The 20,148-nt window shown below is 43.7% G+C and overlaps 1 protein-coding gene across 8 annotated transcripts in view; it reads left to right on the top strand.

Moving 5' to 3' along the window:
* Positions 1-2,121: 2,121 nt before the first annotated feature.
* The window catches only part of PRDM10 (PR/SET domain 10), a 42,653-nt gene continuing 24,626 nt past the window's right edge, over positions 2,122-20,148 (top strand). Inside the window, exons 1-6 of one of the 8 annotated variants that reach the window (XM_058857260.1) lie at positions 2,122-2,228; positions 12,223-12,416; positions 14,158-14,325; positions 15,893-15,952; positions 18,543-18,662; positions 19,610-19,817. In XM_058857260.1, the coding sequence (XP_058713243.1) occupies positions 12,324-12,416; positions 14,158-14,325; positions 15,893-15,952; positions 18,543-18,662; positions 19,610-19,817 (649 nt within the window). In that variant the 5' untranslated portion in view covers positions 2,122-2,228; positions 12,223-12,323. Of the gene's footprint in view, positions 2,229-2,911; positions 4,326-4,749; positions 7,318-9,186; positions 9,307-12,222; positions 12,417-14,157; positions 14,326-15,892; positions 15,953-18,542; positions 18,663-19,609; positions 19,818-20,148 lie in introns of those variants that run through there. The other 7 variants (XM_058857263.1, XM_058857262.1, XM_058857259.1 and 4 more) reach the window with 7 other exon arrangements.

The following is a 20,148-nucleotide window of genomic DNA, read 5'->3' as shown; positions in this document are numbered from 1 at the left end:
TTCATGTAGTTCACTTGAACTATGTAGATTAGAAATAAATAAATGAACCTCATGTGAAGACCTCTCTGCCAGCACAAGGCTGTGGGGCTGTGCTGGGGCATCAGAAACAACACATGAAATGTGGGAATTACAATAGGCATTATATCAGATGCTGGGTATTGCAGGGGATGAATCAGACCAGCATCTGGCAGCTTGGTGCATCCACAGTGAACTTGCACTGATTTGACTACAAAGGGAAAGAAATAACCTGTGGAACAACTTTCAATGTGAACTCTGTTTTAGGAAAGGGCACACTTGTATTCCACTGTGAGACTACATCTCTTGGGGTGGAGCCACCAAGTCTTCAAAAATGTTAGGGAGATTCCTGGAAAACCCCCCAAAAAATGCATTTTGATTTTTTTAGAAAGTAACACACACATCTTTTAAAATTTATAAGAAATAAAGCAGTTTTTTTTGCTTTTGTGTATTCCCTTGTAGTACTTGCTCTCCTAAAGCTTCTGCACAGTATAATGAAATTGAAACTGATTCTATGGGACAGGGAAATAAATTGGCTCTATGACTCTCATAATTTAGAGAATTATGCCCAGAGGTGTAAAGAAGTATAGTTAAGGGGAAAAAAACCAACAAACTTCTTTATTAAACAAATTCTGCTGACTTGACCTGAACCCATATGTAACATTTTAAGATCAAATTTGTAAACACAATTTAGAAAATTTGTATCTCTATGGGCTGGTTTTGAAATTTTGATTGCTCATGGAAGGGGATCAGTACAACAGGAGATGATTTTAATTTACAACACCAACTCTTAATTTAAAAGACCACTCCAGGCTTTAAAAGGACAGACATAATGTAGAGTTATACCTCATGGCACCAAGATCTGACCCTCTCACTGTTCTCCCAGCACAGAGACTGAGCAGAACCAGTTCTGTAAAAGTAGTGATTAATATTTAACTCAAATTTCCCCTTCCTGTCTTCCTGGGCTTTGGTCAGTTGGCCACAATGGCCCATTGAGGGATCTGTAGCTGCCCGCACTGCAGTGAACAGCGTTTTACACACAGTCCATGAAGCCATTTAGAATAAAACTAAAAAGTCATAAACACAGGGATTGTCTGGCTTAAATATCCACTGACCTACTTGATTAAAGCTATCTCAGTGTGTGCTAATGATAAATGAGCAATAATAAAGGGATGTTTTTCCTTGCTACCATAATACAAACAGATAAACAAACACAAGTATGGCAGTAACTGCACTGGAATGACCAATTAGTTACATTTTTGAACAATTGTATTTATTATCCTTTGAGCATACATTTAGGACTCAGACACATATACCATGAAAAAAATTAATCTACAGCACCATTTAGGGTCATTTTAGGCAGAAGGAGCCCTTTAGTGGAGATTTTCTCATGGGTTGGCCTTTAACAGATATTAATAGCCCACATTTCAGCTTCTACTTTATCAGATTTAAGTAAAATTCCAGTGGAATCCTCTTGTTTTGACAAACTTTTAGGTCATTATGCGCCAAGGGGCTGCCAGATAGCGCTGAAGGGGCTGCAGAGCATCGCGGATGGGAGCACACAAGTTTTTGAGTCACCTCCTTAGGATGGAGAGGGGGATGGCCCCGGCCCCACCTGTCCTGGAAAATTCCGAGTGAGGGCTGTGGGAGGTGTCGCCGCCCCGCCCCTTCCCTCCACCAGGGGGCGCCGGGCGCCCCCCCACCCCTCCAGTAGGGGGCACTGCCCACGGTGCCCACATCACCTCCCCCACGGGGGGCGGAGCCCCGCTATGAAAAGCGCACCCTGGTTGGCGGAGGTACCCCTGGCGGGGATGAGAGCGGGGTTCTGATTGGTCGCCACCACCCGAAGATGGGAGTAAAAACCCGGGCAGAGGCTGCCCCCCTCCCCCCGCTCCCCTCCTCGCGGATGGCGGTGTTCCCCCCCCTTTCCCCCCCCGAGCCCCGGCGCCCTGACCTGGGCGCTCCGAGCCTTTTCTTGAAGAGTTCTGTGCCCCATCGTGGCTGGCGGAGGAGTTTCAGCCAATCAGCGCGCGACACCGCGGCTTGTTGCCAGGCAGATTATGGTAATGAGGCCCGGGCGGCCACCCACCCCCCCCCCCCCCCCTCCCGCTCTGCAGCTACCATTGTGAGGTGAGGACAGGTGGGGGGGTTCGGGGCCGGTGCGGGGCCGGCGGCAGCAGCCGGGGCGCGGCGGCCGCACGGGACCCCCTCAGGTAACGCGATGGGACGGTCCGGGAGGGCAGCGCGGCCCGGGGACGGCGCAGGGACCCGCCGGGGATTTTAGACTTGTTGTTTTAGTAGCACCCAAGATGGCGCCCGGAGCTGGCGGTGCGGGGCCGGGATAAACCGTTCGCTCCCGTCAGTGGGGGGGGGGAGGGGAAGTAGGGCGTACTCATTCCCCTTCCCCCCCACACCCCGCGGGAGAGGTAGAGTCCGCTTCCCCCCCTCCCCACCCCAGCTGGGATCCCCCACCTGCCCCGGACACGGGGTGAAGGAGGTGCCCCCACCCTTGCTCCCCCCTCCATGCGTGGTACGGTCCGGACTCCGGCATCTGAGCGGCGGGGGGGAGCCGGAACCATCTTTTTGTCATCCTCCCCCCCCCCTTCCCGCACTGTGAGGGTCTCATCTCCACCATAATTTTGGGCCGCTCAGCCCAGCTCCCCCTCGGCGACCGGCCCGGCCCGTTCGCTCAGCTTCTGCCCCGGCTGCCTGCCCATGTCCCTCCTCGGCCCTCAATGGTTGGGGCCAGCTGGCCTCCGGGCGCTCTCACGAGGGGCTGATAGCGCCGCTGCCCTCAGGCGGGGGCGAATGGGGGGGGCGCGGCGTCGCCTCGCGCTGGGCCGCGGCGGCGGGAGCGGGCGGTGAGAGTGGGGGGGGCACTCACGCCTGCTGATTGGCCGTGTGCCTCGCGCCCCTGCCTCCTATTGGCCTAATTAGAGGAGGGGGCGTCTCACCCCGTCTTCGGATTGGCTGTTGATGGCCGTGGAGACTTTATCAGGGATTGTGGCTGGAGCTCCCCTAGTCGGCCCTGTGAGGGGCAGTGGCCGGGTGTGTTCTTGGGGTCCCGTTCTCATGAGGTTCTTTTGCCCCAGGGGGCTTTTTGGGCATCAGTGTGGCCTTAGCAAGGCAAGGCTCCTGGCTTGGTATGGTGGGAAGTTAGGCCCTTCCCCACTCTCCTGAGGTGGTTGCATTCATGAGGGTCCTAGTGTGAGTTAGCAGCAGTTGCTGCACGTGGAAGCTGTGGGGTTCACTGTTCTCCTGACAGTGGTCTTGGTGCCAAAAACCCTGTTCCTGTGGTCTTGGGTGTGGTTGTAGGAAGTGGGTGCTTGATCTTGTGGCTTTCTTGCTCTGTGGATGTTGGTGTTCAGTTGTCCCGTTTCCTCTCCTGTGCCCCGGTTCCATTAAAAGTGAGTTGATGTGAATTTGTTAAATGGTTGAGTTAGAATGGAAGAACGAGGTCCTGAATCTATGCCTTTCAAAATTACTCATCCTAAAGGGATAATTCACCTTTTTTATTTCCCTGTACAAGAGCTATGTGTGGTCACCTTTTACCTGTCAGCTGTACATTGCAGAGCCTCAGGAGGGGTCTTACAGGGTCCCTAAATTAAAATTTAAACTTGGTTTAGGCTACTGACGGTAGTCACAGTCCTGACAGTGAAATGAAGGGTCGGTATTTGCGATGCACTTTTTAGTACTTTGGCATCAACCTGTCTAGTGTATCACTATATATTTATATACTTACGGTTCTTACAGGTCTTTAAAGAATGATCAAGTGCAAAGCTGAGCGTGTAAAATGCCTACCAGTGTTGCCCTGTGAGTTTCAATGGGAGTAGAGACTATACGGAACTTTCACTTTCTTCTGTCAGATTTTTAGTAATTCAGTTATTTTCTTTCTTGTAGTTTAGTTAGAAGATGAGATGCTAATGAACCACCACCTGATTTTAGAGGCGAATTCTTTGCATCTTTTGTGGATGCAATAAAATAATTGGCAGTATTGAGCCTGCTAAAACCTTCATTTCTAGGTAAAGTAGTACAGGAGCGTGTATTGCTCTAGTCTATCCGTAAATGGAAAACTTCTTTCTGAAATTGTGACCATTTTTGGCATTTTGCTACATGGATACTTCTCTTGTGTGAAAAGAGACAGCTTCATTACTTTGTTTATAGGATGAAATATCTGTGTAATTATTATTATCTGATAGAATAATTTACAGTTTGATTTTAGAGAGAAATGGGTCTGTAGTATTGTCTGCTCTCCTCTGGCACCTTTCGTTCTACCCTTTGCAGAAAATTCCTGGATGAGCTCTCTTGGGGTAAGTTTCTCTGCAGTGAGCAGCCACTTCGAGTGTGTTCCTGACCACCTGCAGCTGCTGGCAGCTGTGTACACTGAATTCTAATGGACTTCCCTAAGTGTATCTAATTAAGGAGGCTGGTTTTGTATGGTGAATTTTGTTTGGACTTGAACGTGAGATTGGGTCTCTTTGTCACTTTTATCTCGTGCTAGTAAAACATTTAGCTGTTCTATCGTAGCCCTGAAATGGATCTATATGTCAGTCCCCACCTATTTGAAGGTGCAGGTAGTCCGTTTGTTCTCTGGGGTAGCACAGAGCAGCAGCTATTCTGAAGGAGCCACTTTAGGTATGTATTTTTATGTGCAGAAAAAGGTAATTTTATTTTTTCAAATTTTACAACAGATAAAAATTCAGAGGAGAGGTGCAGGGGGGTGGGAGAGGGAGAGAAGAAGCAGCACTGGCCACTTGTAGGAAGGGGAAGAATCCCCTCCAGCTGACAGTTCTTTTGGGAAGAGCTTGCTGGAGGAGGAGAAGAGATGGGAGACAAAATATTAGCAGGAAGAAGCTGGAGGGAAATGGTTTGTTTTCTTTCAGTAACCCCTAACAGAGCCATCTCGAAGGTTGTGTGGACAGAACTGTAGAAGACACTGATACAGACATTTATTTTCCTTTTGTGTCATCCTGTAGTTTAAATGCATGTTTTTCTTGGTTCCTTGCTTTATCAGACTTCTCTCTGTGATTTATAAACCAAGTCCTTTAGGAAGACAGGATCACTGCCTTGAGCAGCTGGAGTCCAAGAACTGCAGTAGGTAATTCAACTGCCCATGATACCACAGGGGCCTCAGAGGATAAAACATTGGGAAGACGACAACATGAGGAACATGGCCATAGATTCCCGAAGCTGAGGGTGGGAGGAAGAACTCCATTTGCTGGAGTGGATATGTAGATATTGAGCAAATGGGAAGAGTGGTGACTAAATAAGAGATTTGCATATGTAGAAAGTAATGAAGTTGACTCTTTGCCCACTGGGGGAGAGGACAGTGTAAGAAATACTTTATTATACAAGAATTAGGACCCAAGAGAGATGTCCTTGGAGCATCTCTGAGTAGGTGTCTAAAGCCTGCCTAGGTAGTCCCCAGGAGGATGTTAAACTGTGCTCAGACTGGATTCTTTCCTGTATTCTGTGGTAGAAATGGATTTTCAGTTACTTATCTGATAACTTGTGAGAGAATAGTTATATTAGACTGTTGTGCTGTCACCTTTGGTGCCTGGGCACTGTCCCTTTAGGAAAAGGACTGTAACATGTGATAGGCACAGCAGCAGAGGACTGGCCTTGGTCTAAGAGATCTCTTCCAGTTCACTGTTGCTTTAATGATGGATGTCCCATGAGGATGTGGATATAGATTCATTATGCACAATGGCAGTAAAGAGTGAGTTGGTGTTTGGCTGAGGTCTTCTATTTATACTAGGACAAAATAAATTGAAGCCATTTTTCCCTTTGTGGAAATAATTCTTGCTGTCACAGTCCTATTATGATTTCCATTTTTAACTCGCCAGTAAAACATAAATACTTTGGTTGTACATGACCTGATTGATAACATTCATGCAAAATGCACCAGGCCCAGAGTTCCTTGAAACAGTACGCGCCTGTGATGGATGGAAATGCAGAGGAGATTGACTGGTCCTCAATGAGGTTAGAAACCTTTTTGCTGTAATGAAAGCATGTTCCTGCTACAGGATCTCAGGAAATGCACTGGCTCTGCCTTCTAGGCAAACTGGAATAATTAAGTGTGAGATAAAGCTTTTTGCAGGCACATGTGATGTTCCTTTTGAGCATAATAAATAATTTTCATGTTAAGAACTGGAGGAAGACTCAGAGTTGTAAAACCCCTTTTGTACCAATCTTGCTGCCCTTGCACATGGCTAGGGTGACACACAGTTGTCACTGAGCTTAGTCGTGGGAGGATTAAGCCAATAGTCCCTGCTGTTATTGCTGCAGGGAGCCTCAGACTATGGCAAGGCTCTTTTACACTGGGGAGTAAATCACATTAGCCAGTTTATGCGCTATTATTGTGAAGTGGGGGTTCTCATTTGAGATACTGAGTGGCTTTATTGCTCCCTGAGCAGAGAGGTGGTCTTTTCCCCTTTGCTCAGCTTAAATATTCCTCCTTTCTCATCCCAGAGAAGGGACAAAAATGAGAGTTTGGCAGCCACTGGCTTGGATTTTTTAGCATAATGCCCTTAGTGAGCCTCACAGAGGTTGCTGCAGATGAAGTCCCCAGAGATTTTGTCTCTGTATCTTCTTGTGTAGTCGCAGCATTGAAAGAAATTGTCGTTCTTTAATAGCAGGTTTGCCAAGAAAATACGGTTATTGTTGATTATAATTTTTTTGTGGTGCTTTTTTCTGACTTTCAGAGCTTACCTTTGAACCCTAGAAGAGTTCACTGGGTTTAACTTGTGTTTAGAACACTTAGACATCAAACACAAACCAACAGTGACTTTGCTGTTTGTGGTTTTCTCTTACAGCACCATTCACTCCTGAGTGTTTGTGGGGGTATCATGGATGAACCTGTGAGGGGCCACATGTGGAGCTGTGCTGGCTCAGGGTGTCTAATGCTGAGGCAGCAAAGCTAACAAGGATATTGCTGTTGGATAGGCAATGAGGTGCTTTGCCCCTCTGAGCAGTGCTTTCCCATACTCTGGAGCTGAATGCAGTGCACGGGGAAGCTGCTGGCTTAATAACACAGCTCCAGAGAAAATGCCATCCCGCAGGAACAGCAGGAAGGACTTGAAGTATGTCGCAGAGGTCAAAAGGAGGTTTTAAGCAAGATTTCCAAAGTAAATGAAGAACTGTCAGACAGTGACACCGAGGTGCTTTCCAGGCATCAGGAGCAGCAGAGAAGTTTTGTCATCAATGGTATTTTCTGCATTGGATGTCAAATGTGAAAACTAAAGAAAGATGGCTGTAGGCCTATGACAGCAGCAGGTCCCAGGTGGTGTTGAGAAAAGGAAGGTAAATGTGAATGGTGTTCTGAGACAAACCTGTGTTGTCCTGAAGGCATGGTTAATTTACTTGCGCAGCTCAGAATGAGCTAACGTTCCACTAGAGAAGATATTCCAAAGTCACGGGAGCTGTGCTGGTTCTTGTATCATGTTGTGTCGTGATTCGCGCAATATATAGCGACACACAGGACTGTCACTGCCTCACCACTGTCATGCTGGAGTGGTAATGGATTATATTTGTACTCTTTAGTTATGCCTGTTACTGTTTCAGCTTGTGTCATCACCCAGCATGGACAGGGTGAGGCATGCCTGTTGTTAAAATACTGTGTCTGCAGTTACTGTAAATGCCTTAACTTCTCCCACTGGCATTGCTTCTTGCTCATGTTTGTGATGCTTACTGGGTTGTATGAAAGCATTGGGCTGCTGGCAGAATTTTGGGTGACTATTGGGTGATGTGTCATAATTGACTAATCTTTCAACTTACAGAAAAGTAAAATGTCATCATCTTCAAGTTACTGAAGTATTTGCTATGAGCATACAAAGAAACCAACAAAAAACAACAACAAAAAAACAACCCAAAAAGAAACCCAAAAAAGATGGTACATTGAATAATATTTGAGCCAGGCCTCTTATATTTTATAGTGGACAGAATATAATAGAGACATACCTAACATGTACATTTAACATGAGTTTAAGCAAGCTGTTTGGATTTCTGTTTTACTGAACTTAAACATGGATTTTTATTACAAAATGTAGCCTACTTCATACTGAGAAAAACCTGTTTATCCTATCACAATGCCTTTTATCTTTAATTATCTTTTTTTCTTTTAGAATTTCTGCAGTTGAGTTTCAATTTCTGTTACACATTTTTATGGTAATTCGTTGGATATAGCAGAGCTTCCTGTTGAGGTGCATGTCTTGGTGTTTGTTTAGCTTGTCTGAAAATGTCTGATGTGTTCAATACGGTGAGAAAAATCAACAGTTGCAAAGGATAATCCATGGGCAATCAGTGTAGAGAGCAAACAGAGAGCGCTCCCGGCATGCCAGTGATTTGTCAATGCTAACGTCCAAAGTTTCACATTTATTTCTGCTAAAAAACTACCAAAGCTAAGAGAAGACCACAGGGAAAAGGTTAAAATTTCGAGACATTGTGGCAGTCAGTGTCACGGCTGTAATGGGTATTGAGAGCAGGATTAACGAGGAGGAGCATCCTATGGAGGACCAGTGAGCAAAGTTAGTTTGGTCTTCTTGTCATCAGTGTCAGAAAACTTCCTCAGGTGTTGGTGTTTTGTGGCAGTTCTATTGTCAGTGATTTTGGATAAGATTTTTCCAGCTCCTGGCCTTGACTGCAGGGCTTGTTTCACAGCTGAATTTCAACACCTGCTCCTGTCTCCCGCCCTCTTTATTGCCTGTCCCTGGGACCTCTCTGGGACACAGCCTGTCTGCTTCTGCATTGTCTTTGCTCTCAGCACATCCATGTTTCCAGGGAAATGTGCTTTTTAGTGTGTTTTCATGATAACAGATGAACTGAGGGAATGCATACCAGAGGCAGATCCTAGGATGAATTTGGAAGTACAGAAGTTGAAAGCATCAGCAAATCCTGCAGTTTCTACTGTTGTCCCTTACTGCTGCAGAATTGGCTGGGCTGAGCTGTTTGTTATTTTCATTTCTGTTAAGAGCAGCAATAACTTGACTGGTTATAGAATCTGCAGCACTGGGCCACTGAATCTGGCTCAGCCTTGCTTTTTTTTCCCCCCAAGATTTTAAGTTAGTGCTAACTTTCAGAACCATAAAATGATTGTCTTCTGCTTTTCTTTCCAACTTCTTGGTACTTCATTTTTCAGAGATGAATCTTAATACCCAGTTTTGTCTTTTAAAGACCCTGCCTGAGCCCTTCGGTCTCCTTTGTACTCAAGTTGTAAGTTATCTGTGCCAAAATGACTCTGCAGGAGTGTGTCAGCATCTTCCTTCAGACCTCCAGTGTCTGCTGGTGGGGAAGGTCAGCCAAAAATTCTGCTACTTGTTGCACCATGTGGAGTTAGCCAGAACTGTGCCTTTCCCTTAATTCAATTAGTAGTTAATGTAATTGCATTCTTTTTAACAGGGTAATTATGTTTTTTTTAAAAAATCAAACCACCCCAAATAGAAACCTCTAATGTTTGTTTTTATTTTTAGTTTTCTAATCAGTTAGGTAATTGATTAAACTACTAGCTACTGTTAGTGCAATTACCTGAATTGGCTCTTGATTAATACTGACAGTCTAGGAAAAGAGCTGTTGTGGATAAACCAGCTGAAGAATATCAACAAGATAGGTGTTAAATTTTGCAAATAAGTTGTTCACAGTATGTTACTGACCTAAATGCTGTCATGTTTTGCATGAGTAGAGGTGATCATATACCTGATATATGTATATATTTATATATTCTGAATAAAGAACATGATAAAATGAGTGAAGGAGATCAGTGAATGAGGTAGGATTAGATACCAGAAAATCCCTAATTTAATCCATAATAATTTAACAAGTAGCTAGGAAAAAGGTTCTGTGTACGGATGGATGGTATTTATTTATAGGTCAGAGCACGTGTACACTTGGATATATAAATAAATAATATTTATCTGTAAATTGCCCTGGCTTTCCACACTTGGAGAACAAGTGTGCTGTAGTTAATTTGTTCCTACTAAACTCACTCATTGAATGCTGATACATGGATTTCTTTTTAATTTTTCTCCTAAGTGCTTTTTAGGGGATGGTTTGTATCAAGCAATATTAATGGAGATGAGATTTCTGTCCCTGTATTCCCATAACTAGAGATGTTTGGATATAAGAGAAAGAACAGTTCCCCAGTGTCTGCCTTAGTGGGGCCCACATCTGCTGCATTGCTCAGCATGAGACAGCAAGTGCTAACTCCAGTCACCAGTAACAGCATGACTTAGTGTCCAGCAATGCCCAGAAATATCTTTCCCACTGTTTTTCTTTGTCTATATGTAAGTAATATGATTTTTTGCTCCACCACGCAGTTCAGTGATGTTAGCCTGAGACTTTCCTGCCCTGGTAATGTATCCAATTGGCCAGGCCCAGTGGAACAGTCAGTGCTCAGGTCTGCACAGCTGAGTCTTTGCTGGCAAAATTAGGAGGAGACAGAAAGTGCCTGCTGCTTTTTTTACCTCTCCTAATCTATTTGTCAGTTTGTCAATGACAAGGCCAAATGCTAGCATTTATAGGGATAAATTATGACTAAAATAATTTGCATTTAAAATGCAAATGAATGAAAGCGTCAGCAAGGAGCCTTCTGCTTCCTTCCTGGTGCACAGATGGGTGCTGGCATTGGAGCAGTGCAGCAAGGCACTGGATATAAAATAAAGTTAATTGGAGCAGCTGAGAAATGAAATGGGCTCAGCCTCATGCTAATTCATGGTCTGTGTTTTAATATGACTAATTAGAGACGAAGGATTGGGGAGGTGCTGAACCACGGACTTAACCAATCACCAGAGCTGTAAATTACCCTTCTGGGATCACAAAGACAGATTGAGAGGCCTCAGTAAAATTGCAGGAGGTGAATAAAATCAAACTTGGAAGCAGTTTGTCAGGATCTTTTGAGAGTTTAAGTTTAACTGTTCATTTTTAGTAGTTGACTATTTATCTCAGTTTGGAAGACAGGTGTCTGCTAGGGAGAGAAGGAGGCTACCTTGGAATGAAAAATGTAAACCCCCTCCCTCTGAACTTTGAAATCAAGGGGCTCTCAGGCAGAGAACTGGGGATAGAAATAATAGTTCTTTACTAGTATGTATAACAAGGCAAACAAACAACAATAACTGCAGCATTAACAACAAAACAGAACCAGGGAGCCCGTGACAGCTTTCTCGGCCGAGACGGGGAAGGATGGAGGAGAAGCTTTGCTTCACAAACCCCCTCGGGCGGGCAGTGCCGGTGCTCCTGCAGGGCTCTGAGGAACACTCGGCTGGAACAGCAGGGATGAGCTGAGATCCCGGCCCGGTGGCTGAGGTGGATCAGCAGCTCTGCGGTGGTGGCTGGCACTGCCACACGTCCCGGCAGGACAGGGGGGTGCGAGGCCCACGAGGAAAGAAGAAGAAGCAGCAGCTCCGTCTGGGTGATGATGAATTCCTTTCTCCCAAGACCACAGCAGCTCTGAGAGAGTGTCTTGCTCTTCAGCCCAAGAAATCAGCCAGCCTCCAGCTGCCCCTGCCCTCTCTTTCTCCTGCTTCCCTTCCCCTCACCTCCCCCCAGCTGAGCTGTGTTTCTCAAGCACCCATTAAGCACCAGCAGTCAGATTTTCCTGACACTGATGGGTAAAAATTCCATAGCTGAGAAGGAACAAAAGGAAGGACACCTAACCCGCAACACTACTGTAACACTGTACTAACCTGGACTGAGATTTTGTCCAAGGTCAAATCTGTCTATACATGGAAAACCAGTTGGTGCTCAAATAAAACCTCATTCAGGCAAACTGAGGAACGGGTGATGCAAGTCTGAACATGGTGTTTTCTTGTTGGAAGCCACAGGTCCATTTTTTGCATTATTTATTGATTTCTAGGCCTGTAGGTACCAGAAGGACAATGAGGAGAAGGTGGTATGGATAGCCTGTGGCCAAGGAAAGACACGCAGGAAGAATTCAGTGTACTCTTTCATTGCAATTGGTGCAATGGTTGATTCGTTTCCTCCTTAAGGGGACATGGAAAGTGGCAAACAGAGGACTTGTCCATACTCAGTGAGATAAGTTTTCTGTTCCCTTATTCCCATGATGTAAGGTGTTTGGGTCTTGTAGGAAGTGTTTGTAAAGCCAAACCTGCTTTACTCTGTATTACTGAAGTGTAGTAGCTGATAATAATAAATCCCTCATAGCTCCGTGCCATGTGTCATGCTGGTTTTAATGTCTCTGTTCTCTGTTTTTTTTAGAGCCATGTTGCTGAAGATCACCTTGTCTTCTGGAAGCAGAAACACATTGAACAGATGAATCCCTTCAGCCAGACATTCCTCCAGTAGATCTCTTTCTCCTCATGGAGCACTCAGGCAGGGAGGAGATGGACTTGAAAGAGGAAAGTCCTCAGGTGTGGACTGAGTCTGCAGCACAGGAACAGAACAGTGCTCAGGTGATTAACCAGAGCTCTGCCTCTGCTTGGGCTGGATTGGGATTGGTGGGAGGGTTAGTTTCCATTTGGCTCTGATTTAGAGTCTAGAAGCTCAGCTTTCATTTGAGCAGAAATGCAAACATTTCTGTGGTGATTGGGGGTTAAAGCTTCAGAAACCGAGCAGTGCAAATTGCAGCAGTGAAGACACAGAGCTCTGAAATGAGCTGAACAAAACCAGGCAGTGGCTGTAGAAGTTTCAGTGTACAAATATATTTATGTGGGAGAGTAATGAACATGAACAAAATCTGTGCTCTGTGGCAGCCACTTTTGATGGCATCATTCGAATCAGCTGGAACTGTGGGTGGACCTTGGGGAAGGCAATATGAATATTTTTTTCCAGCCAGACATCTGGGTAGTGAGGAAGGGAGAAATGTTAATTGTGACTAATGCAGTCAGGTTCTGCTGTATGCAGCTTGTCTCTCTGCCTCTGAGACAATGCAGCTGGGAATTTTCAGAATTCTACAAATTGATTTACTCTTTTAAGTATGGTCGGAAAAGGGTGCTGCATGATATTTGACCCACAACTGAGAAATTCTGCCTCTCTTAGTAATTTCCAGCTTTGAAATTTGCAAAGAAAGGCGGTTTTCAATGGTCTGTGTCCCCTTCTCTCTACAATGGGATAACCATGCTGCTGTTTGCAGTTTTAAGACTTAGTGAAAAACATGGCAGTTTAAAGGTTTAATGAGTATTTTCAGAGTGCTCTCCAAATGTAGTGTTTGTGAGAGGATTTATTGTACAGAACCAGCACAGCATCCACGGGAGAGTACCAGGTGTCTTCTGAAGCATAAGCTAAAAAGTGAAACAAAATAAAATATGTAACTGTAGCATCATTTTATCTGAAAGAATTGTATGTGACTATGAATACTTGTACTCAAACTACGTTTCCTGCTTGCTGTCCTGTTTTTCGCATACACTGAAAATGCTTTGCAGGATATTAAGAATGGCAAAAGCTAAACATGTTCCTGTTTTCACTGGAATCCAGTATTCTGGCTCATTTAATATAGGCCACTGATCATCAGTTATGATCATAATGTTCTGGTAAAATCGACTTGTTTAAATTTGAAGTGCTGCCCTAGACATAACTAGTTCCAGTAGTCCTTAGAATCTGAGCTTAATGTTTTCAGGTATAGGTTTGACCATTTGAATTTGTCTGAATTTTCTACTGATGCTGCATCTACGTACTACAGAGAAGCAGTCTAATATGCCCTACTGCCACCTCTGAGAACTGCAATACTATAACTTGAGGAATATCAGAGTTAGTAAGTTCTGTTAGCCTCTCATCAGACAGCAAAAATTACCTCCAGCTACAGAACTGGCTGAATGAAGTCATTATCATAAATCCTGAAAGGGATATGAGCATAAAGGAAAACAGTATCCCAATAAATTTAATAGATACATCAGTTCATATTTGAACTTTTTCCCTTAAAAATTTTTAAAGTATCATGCAAGAACCAAGTGTGGATGGGTGCTCTTTGTAGCAGTTACATCTTGAGTTGCAATGCAGAGTAAAACCAGAGACTGATGGGAGTTGTGTCCAGATTTTTATTGGTAGAATAATTGAGTGGGATTTGAAATGTGTGTTTTTCTGCATTCTGATTAGTTGGGACACAAGTTCTCTCTGCTTTCCAAGGCACCCTGTGACTCTGGTTCTGTGTCCCACTGGCCTGTGTTGGTGCGAGTCCAGGATCTGTTTGTTCCCCAGGTGCACTTTGTCCCCGAGGGTGGGGCAGTGGCCCAGATCATGTACAGTGACGAACAGGAGCGCGGCCCCGCACAGCAGGTGGTTTACACAGCTGACGGCACCTCCTACACCTCTGTGGACACCTCGGAGCACACCCTCGTTTACATCCACCCCGTGGAAGCTACGCAGGCACGTGTGGTTCTGAGCCCACCCTGGTTTTGGCACCTAGAAAACAATCTTGTTTGGGATAAAAGCCAGTTACCAGCCAAGTGGTATGACTGGAAAATAGCATGCAGTCGCTCCCAGCAGTTTTCTCTGCCCACTGCTGAGCAGGGACTTCATGCTGTTCATTTGTCTGATGTGCAAGTCTGCTTATCAGAGGATGATGAGGCTATGAATTATGAAAGGTTGGTTACTTCACTGAAGGTGGATGAGATTATAATTTACTCAAAAGTGTTTTCCAGAATGAGGATAATCTCAGCAGAAATTCTGCCTCTTGTATCCAGTAAAAAGCTAAGAGCCATCTATGTTTTTTCTGGAAGAGTCTTTGTTTTGTGTAGTACAGTTGTCACAATTGATAGTTATAATAGTCATGTCTTTTTGCAGAGCATCTCTGTTTATTCAACATAATTTTTAGGCTCTGCAGAGTTACTGATTTTATAGACCTTTTATATTCTTTTTCTTCTGCATAATCATATTAAATAGCCTTTATTCCCTTACAGCACATGTTTATATGGGGTAAATATGCTATGTATCTCTGCCTCTGTGTGAACAGGTTAAAAAGGAACAAGCATGCTTTGTCAAGAGTGTTTTATAATATCTTTACTGACAGGGCAGATTAGCTGTGCTGCAAAGTGCACATACCTGACACCCCCATCATGCTGGCAGGGCCTCATGTGGCACAGTGTGTCTTGTGCAGCTCTCAGCTGTCCCAGAAAATCAGCTTCAATGTGGAGGGATGTCCTGAGAGGATATCTCCCGGGAAGTTACTGGCCAGCTAACTCCAAAACTCTGAATGCTGTCATCGTGACAAAAGATGTGTAGTATTCAAACACTCTTCTGCATCTCTGGTGAAATTATTACAGTGCTAATGGAATTTGTATTATACTGTGATTTATTTTGTTGTAGCCAGGCTGTTACAAGCTCAGATATTTCAAGTTTTACTAAGTAAGCCTGGCCTCAGTCAATCCATAGCCTTGCTTTTCCTGGGATTCTGTCAGGGCTGTTCTTGCAGAATATTGAAATTGGCATGGCTTCTATGAAATTAAACAGCATCCTGGCCATATCAAAGTCCCATATAGGATGTGCCTGATGGTTCCTGAAAAGAAAGCATGCAGCAGTCTTGTGAATTTTCAGGCAGAAAAAGCTCACAGTTACCTTCTATCCTGCCCTGAAGTGTTACACATTAAGGGTATAGCTAGAGCTATTGAATTTAATCTTGTAGATTTTATCAAATCAACAATTGACAAAGTGATTTTGGTAAATAAAAAACATAAACCCTGTGAAACACTTCAGCTGTAGAGATGCAAAGTGCCACATAAATATATTAAATCTTTATGGAGCATTACCTAATTTTTAATTTCTATGTGTGTAGGTCTATTTGGGTAAGTTGAAGTAATTTGCTGTGATAACAGGCAGGTTAGGAGCTGACAAAGGTTCAAATGTGGGTTGTTCTGTGGTGGCAGGGTAACTTTTATGTGAGTTGGGAGTAAAAACCCCCAGGGCTGGTTTGATAAGCCTTTTTCACTTTGTCTAGACTCTGTTTACAGATCCGTCCCAAGTGGCTTATGTCCAACAAGATGCTACCACCCAGCAGGTAAGGAAGAGATATTATTAATTTTGGGCCTAAAACTCTGAGGGAACAGTTAGGGAAGGTAAAGGGACATTTGTGTGGTGTGGGAGGGTAGTGAGCTGTCTCTGAAGTTGTCCGGTGACAATCTTAGACTTGTACTAAGACCAATGACCAGGTTGAGCATGAATGACAATAAAAGTTAAGAATGATTTTGGGTTTATTCTCTTTAATTCATATTGAACAAGAATTTGAATTTACTGCCCCAGATAGCATGAAAAGTCTTTCAACAGTGTCCCTGCAGCAGATGGGGCTGATGTAATCTGAATGTGCCATTTTGGAAAGGCTGGCTATTCAGTTGTCCTCATACAGATTCTGATCCAAATGCCTTTAAGGCCACAAAAGGTTCTCAAGGGATTGAAAAATTGGATTAAATTCTAGGTTTACTAGAAACATCACAGGAAGTTAAGTGTAAAACCTGAAGAAGTTCAGTGACTGGCTCTCTTACCAGGTATGCTGGGCTTGCCAGTGTGAGGTGGGCTGGGAAGAGAATAAAACTGCAGCCTGTGTTTATAAGGTTATGATTATTTTTTCATTATGCTTTTTACACCCATCACAGATGGGGAAGTTTTGTTGTTAACTCTTACTGGTATCTTTGGGGACTGCACCGTGGTAATCAACTGTAGACAGGTGCTTTCACATCTCTCTGGTTGGAATACTCTGCTTGTCATAGACTTTAAATCGTTACTGCTTGGGGGGTCTTTAATGACATGTATGAATGGATGTATTAGATCCGAATCATCACCAAATCCATCATTAGAATATGTATTTATTGAAAATCTTGGGGCAGAGTGAGGAATTGAATGTGTGCTGAAAACAAATTTTCTTGCTAAAAGACCTTCTAAGTGGTTGAGGCACAGATGGGAAGCAATGACTGACACAATAAAGGTGTTGTCTTCTCATTCTCTGGAGTTTTGCTCTGGAATTTTTTGGTCCGTTAATTTTCCTGCATTAAGAAGCCAAAATTTCCTACTTAATTGTCATAAATCTCATTTAACTAACATGTATATGATGAATTAAAAATAGAGATTACTTGTGCACAGTGCAGATGGCAGTGACAACAGAGGTGATCTGCTGTTATTATCCTAGAAGCACTTGTCTGTGTGTCTGCAGCCTGTCCTCCATTCCAACACTGTCTGACAGCAGTCCTAACACATATATTAATTTTTGGTGAATGGTAAATCCCTCATTATATCAACTCCTGCCTTTGCAGCTGTTTTTACATCAGTGTTTCATGTGGGACATCCCTGAACTGACAACTAATGATAAAATAATAATTAAAGCTCCTCTTGTCTTTCAGAAGAAATTTTATTGTAGAAAGAAAGTGGGAGGTTTATAAAAATAATGCCCATAATCCATGCAGTGCCTAACATGGAAGTGAAAGTAAGGGTATGTTTGGTGTGATTAGTAGTAGGCAATGCTAACGGGGTACAAATAGATCCAAGTGTGTTTGACCCTCTCTTTGTTGGCACACTGGGGGAATAATGATGCCTCTTCTGTTGCCACTTGGCATCTGAAGTGTCATTATCAGACTATTGTGGGTGATTTCCTCCTCACCATCACACCATTCCCCAAAGTCTTCTTGCTATTGTTTTTAGGAGTTTCATAAATTACTCTTAATACCTCTTTAAATAAAGCAACTAGTTTGGAGTTCTGAGTGGCACATTGTGGATTTTGTTGTCTGCTCCCTCACTACTGGAGCTGCTTAACAGTTAGAGGCACAAACTAGAAGCTGTGGAGAGTGATGAGAAGTCACGCAAAATAATGGTTCAAATTCCTGTATAGATAAGCAGGAAATGAAAGGCAGGAAAGGTGATTCCTAGGGTCTTAATTGTGCTTTGTTTTATTGCTGAATGGATGAGAACAGTGTGGTAATATGCATTAATTTGGTTGTTACAGCACAAAAAAGTGAGTATGTAAACAAAAATGTACAGTGTGACCAAATGTAAAGAAAAATAATTGTTGGGATCCTCTTGTTTGAGAGCTTGATCCTCTCGTGAGGTCAGTACATCATCCTGGTTTTTTAATGGATTCTGGATCATAGAATCACAGAATGATTTGGATTGGAAGGGACCTTAAAGCTTATCTAAAGCTATCTTAAAGCCCAGCCATTGGCAGGGTTTGCTCAAGGAAAAAAGAAGTCAAAAAAAGAGGAAACGTTTCTTAGTCCTTCTTTTACCTTTTCCCTTGAAAATGAAAGTAAATTTGGTCATAGAGGAAAAGAGACCCCAAATCACTGGTTTTACCGAGAGCTAAAGGGCTCCTAACATATGTTTTTAGTGCCATTTGAACCCAGGCTGGGTAGGATCTTAATTTAAAAATGTGTAATAGATAATTTAGAATTTGCAATCTATAGATTTGAAGCCTTTCCCTTTGTCCCAGGAGCTGCAGGTTCTGTCCGAGCCCATCATCCTTATTTGAACCCCAAAAATCATGGGAATGCCACAGTTTTTGAGTGAGTGCAGAGCTCAAGGGAGCTATGTATGCCGGGCCCTGCCCGTGTGTTAAGTGACTGATGGAAATGCTGCAGTGCTAAAATGAGTGCCTGTGATTTTAGGTAACGGTGCTCTTGCCTGCTGCTGCTCAGAGCATGAATCCCACCAACCTGTCTGTGCTCGGCAGCGTTGCTGACCCCCCCCAGCCAGTGACTCTGGAGCAGGGGCCACAAACAGATAGAGTAAGTTGCCAGGCACCCTTTCCTTTTCCATGTACTAGTACACTGATTCCATTGCTCCGTCATCTCTGGGGATGAAATGTGGCTGAGTGATATGGGAGATGTGAGAATGCTGTAGTGCAGATTTGTACTGTCTTCCATAGTCTCACCATGGATTGTATGGGGGTTTAGGAGATCGTGTATTTAATATACAGAGAAACCTGTTTCACAGATGATTCTATGAGCAGCCACCTAAAAACTCTATCAGTGCTGAAAAGTGAAGTTTACAGAAGTGTTAACAGCAACATCCACTGGGTTTCCTCGTCAGTGTTTTCAGACAGCTCTGCTGGGTGTAATATTTCTTGTTCTCTACCTAAGAAACCTGTGTGGGTGATGGAATATGTGCCAAACTTCAAATGTTGCGGTTCTTTTAAGGAAGGAAAGGGCTAAATTTGAAAATTAGTGGAAGAATGCAATGCCCTCAACTGTCTTTTGTGTCCCATAGTTTATATCTTGTCTCTACGTTACTTCACCCCTTACTGACCTCTACCTTTGTTCTCTGGGGATTGGTTTTGTTGGATTGTAAAAAGAAGATCATGTGCCAAAGTGCAGAATTCTCTCACTTGTATAAAAGAAGTTAAAATACAGCCTTAGGCTCTAGGTAATATCCACAAATCCTGGACTTTGTTTCAAACTTTCTGCAAGGGTCCAGAACTTCCTCTGAGTTAGTTTCTTCTGAGAACAGAGTCCTTGGCAAGGTAGAGCCAGGGAGTAATACAGGTGTTTTGAGTGAGGCCATCAGCAGCATCGAGCCATGCAAAACATCCCTTTGTAGTCATTTAGCACCTTCCCTAGTCCTCCTCTCCATTACCAGAGGCAGCAGGAAGGGTAGATTAGCAAGGACCTTCATTGCTTGTCCTTGTGGTTTTCTTCATGAATCAGCTTGAATTGTTTGTGAATTCTCTCCTCAGGCATCATTACCGGTGCACAACCGGGTGTTACCTCCTATGGAGGCTGTGGAGGGTTCTGATCCTTTAGCACCTTTGCAGAATCAAATGGAAAGGATAGAAACAAAAGAGGAAGATGATGAGGATGAAGATGAGGATGAAGATGGGGAAGACACTGACATGGATGAATGGGATCCAGATCCACCTCGACCCTTTGATCCAAATGATTTGTGTAAGCATGTGCAGTAATATGTAGTGTACTACCTGTCCTGCCACCTTTTTTCTTCCCTCTCCATCAGCCTTTTGAATAGCAGTAATGAATAAATGTGAGCTTTTATTCCTAGAAATGTGAACTCTAATTGGACTGCATTACTGAAAAGACAAAATTCTGTCTTTAGTGAAGTCTCTGAACTGCTTTGTTTTTATTTTGCTGGACACTGGCCTGTCTAATAATTTAAAATGTAGACAGATTATTGACATAAGTGTTCCCACAGCTGAGCCAAAGATGTTTAGAGGGAGATAAGGCTGTCTCTGAACTGGTGTGTGGGTATCTGCCTGAAAGT

The sequence above is a fragment of the Poecile atricapillus genome, chromosome 25, assembly GCF_030490865.1.
Source record: "Poecile atricapillus isolate bPoeAtr1 chromosome 25, bPoeAtr1.hap1, whole genome shotgun sequence".
NCBI lineage: Eukaryota > Metazoa > Chordata > Aves > Passeriformes > Paridae > Poecile > Poecile atricapillus.
Note: the sequence above shows the minus strand (reverse complement) of the source record. Positions and strands in the feature narration are given on the sequence as shown.